Below are 3,477 nucleotides of genomic sequence, written 5' to 3' on the forward strand. Positions count from 1 at the left end.
GCTTAAATATGGTCAAAATCTTCCAAAGTGAAGTTTTTTAGTGTTGCTATTAGTTCTATAATTACCATTGTTAGTACTTGCCTGAGTTGAATGATTCATGGTGGAATATGGATGTATGTATTGAGGATCAAATAGTTATTGGAGATCGGTATCTTATTTTGGAGGAGTTTTTGTATCAAATGATTGTAATCTTCGATCTAGAATGTTTAAGTATAATTTTTTTAATAATAATAAAAAAAAAAAATCAATTAAAAAAAACAGTACTTCATTGAGAATGTTCATAGAAAAAGACTTAACAAATTTGGACAAAGCTCAGACTCTTTGTCACTGGCTGCTTATACAGAGGAGGAAAAGCATATACATATCAGAGAGCAACTAAGCCAACAATTTAGAAAAAAAAAAAACTCAGCAACTGTACTAGTTTGTAAGAGATCTGAGTAGGAGGCATGACTGCCTTCATTTCCAAAAAACCTAGTCTAGATCAAAATTCTATGTTAGTCGAACACGAATGGAAGCTGCTGCGGATCATGGTCCTCCCAAAAAATGAGCAAAATTGTTGACAAAGCTTCATATCTGCAACTGGATCAATTCCAGTAGGGAGACATGAGTGTTCCAACTCCAAAAGACATGCTTGGATCAAAAAAACAATATTTTAGTTGAGAACGTGGATGGAAGTGACTGCTGGTAAAATCCTCCAAGAAAATTATATAGCAAACTGGATGACAAACATCAATCATGGAACAATGCTTGAAAAAATTCACTCTCTTCCGATAAGCAGAAATCGTAATCCAGGCTCAATGTATCTAGATTGTCACCCCCATCTAAATCTGACAGCAGATCCGATAAGCCAAGATAACACTCCGGACTCGAGATATCCGAGCTGTATTCCACACCTAAGTGTGGCTCCTGCATATGATTTGAGCTCCCTTGCAAGTGATCAACTGCTGACTTCTGAAACTGGTGTGGAAAATAATCCTCAAAGCAATCAGGTTTCTCCTTCAAATTGTGGGCTACATCTGGATTTGACTTTGTTTCCTGCATTGATTCATCAGACACACTAACCTCAAAACAGTCTTGTTTTTCCTTCAATTCCTCAACAGAAACTTCAGAATAATCCAAAGGCATGCTTATAGAAGACAATGGATTAATCCTTGCTTCCTTAACTTCAGGAGCCTCAGTATTAGATGCTTCAAAATGATTTGATGAGCTTTTAGATGTATCCAGAGGCATTGATTCCACAACATGCTCGGGGAAGTTAACGCGGGCTAAAGGACCATACATAGCCCTTGCGGCTTTATCATAAGCATGAGCTGCTTCAACAGCAGTGCTAAAAGTACCGAGCCAAAGTCGACTCCCACTTCTCACTTGTACACAAGACTTGTTAAGCGGTTGACGGATTTCAGCAACCCACTTGCCCCAAGTCCTCTGTCTCACACCTCTATATTTGTAATTCTTGTTCTCAGGGCCGCCTTTTCCTCGCATGCAACCCTTTTTCGAGCCCTTGGCTTGAACCTTATGCGCCAATTCTCCATCTTTTCCAGAATCAAGTTCATCATTCAATTTCCTCCACTTTGCAAGAGTCTCCTCAACTGAATCACATCCACTGCGTCTCTTCCGTGAATTTCTTTGCCTTCAATCACACACCAATGCAATATGTTTAGACGTCTCAAATCTAATTGCCATTAAAGAACTGGAAACTGATTTAAAACCACCAAATGAATGGACATAGAATCCCCCCTAACCCAAAAGAATGCAAGGACTAAGGACCGAGGACTGAGTATGAAAGGAGTAAGGACATTACTTACTAAACATGAATTTTAAGTAATGGCCTAAAGCAAATTCTGCGACCTTTCAATCCCCAATCTGAACTTGAATATGAACTTAAGCCCAAATTAAGATAAAATGGGTAGGATTCAAAAGAAAATAAGTAAGAAAGAAAGGGAAAGAAGCCCGTCTTGTAAATTGTAAGTTTAAAAGAACTTATCCAAATTAAGGGGGTGTTTGGCAAATATCTCATCTCCTCTCTATTTTTTTTTCACTTTTCCAAAAAAGTCATATCCAAAGTACCAAAACATTCTAATCTTTTTTTCTTTTTCTTTTTTCACTTTTTATATCAAATCAATAATTTTTTTATTACTATTCGAATAAAAAAATACACTTTAAAACAAAACTTTTTCACTTTTCTATAAAACAATTGCAAAATTTTTTATACTTTATATCACATCAATCTTTTCTTACTACAACTCCAACAAAAACTCCACAACGCAAATGCTTGCCAAACACCCCCTTAAGCCTTACCAGTCGTCAACAGAGAAATCAAGAGAAATGGGTGTGGACTTAACTATGAAAACCCATATGAATTAAAAAAATACTCATCAAATACACGTACAAAAAAATAAAAAAAAGGCCACCTCAAACAAAAGAAAACGAACAAATATATTGATATAATTTAGAAAAAAAATTCAAGAAAAAGAGATTTGGACTAATCCAAACAAACTCATATTAAAAAGAGTCATACCCACATATTATACTCATAAAGAAACATAAGGAAATATACAGGTACGTTAATATAACTTACAAATATCTCAAGAAAGATAATGTGGACTTGTTTACCGAAACCCATATGACAAAAACACACCCATATACCATATTCATATAGGACACAAGAAAACTTTACCAGACTTGAGAAAAAGAAGTCCAAGAAACAAAGATTTGGAATTATCTATGGGTTAGAAAAAGAAGTCCAAGAAAAACAAAGATTTGGAATTATCTACGGTAACCCACAGGAAAAAGACTCGTCAAAAACACACCCAAATAACACATTCAGACAAAAACTTATTAAAAAAAAAAAAAAAAAAAACCCAAATCAGACATAATAAAACAGACGACGAGTAACTAAGAAAAAAATTCAAGAAACAGAGGAATAGACTCATCAAGAAGACGTCTAACGTCAAAAAACCCCAAGAAAGAAACTCACTTTTCAGCCATCTCTGACTCCGGGCGCGTTCAACGTGGTAACTTTGAATTGTAATTTGACTATCTTCGCTCTTCTTCAAAGCTCGAGTTGTTGGGATTGAAGGCGGTTGTATTGCAGACTTGTGGAGCAAGAAAAAGGAAACTGTTTAGGGATCAAAAAGAAGCTTCCGGAGATACTTCTATCAGGATCAGGTGTCCCTTTTTGGTGGTGGTATTCCGCGTAAACGCGGTTATATACGTGATTGATGACGTGGGATTGTGATTGACTATGACTATGAGGGGGCAAATTAAGGGTTTTAATAAATTTAATTAGGGCCACGTCACGTATGGAATTGGGATTTAATAATATAATGTCAATGGTCGCAAAAGAATTTTTTATTTCATGATAAAAATTTAACAAAACACAAATATGTGCCCCTCCTTTGCGCAGGTGAATAAAGTTTTTCAAAATCCTCTATTATATTATAAGATAAAATAAAACTAAAAGCTTTTAATTTAAAG

The 3,477-nt window shown here is 35.4% G+C and overlaps 1 protein-coding gene across 1 annotated transcript; it reads right to left on the reverse strand.

The window, feature by feature from the left end:
* Positions 1-248: 248 nt before the first annotated feature.
* LOC133866952 (dehydration-responsive element-binding protein 2A-like) lies at positions 249-3,164 on the reverse strand. Its single transcript, XM_062303617.1, has 2 exons — positions 2,978-3,164; positions 249-1,630 (listed from the first exon to the last, which is right to left on the reverse strand). Exons 1-2 carry the CDS (start codon positions 2,986-2,988, stop codon positions 730-732), a joined length of 912 nt encoding a protein of 303 aa, XP_062159601.1. The 5' UTR covers positions 2,989-3,164; the 3' UTR covers positions 249-729.
* Between the last annotated feature and the right edge of the window lie 313 nt (positions 3,165-3,477).

The sequence above is a fragment of the Alnus glutinosa genome, chromosome 4 (assembly GCF_958979055.1).
Source record: "Alnus glutinosa chromosome 4, dhAlnGlut1.1, whole genome shotgun sequence".
In the NCBI taxonomy this organism is placed as follows: Eukaryota; Viridiplantae; Streptophyta; class Magnoliopsida; order Fagales; family Betulaceae; genus Alnus; species Alnus glutinosa.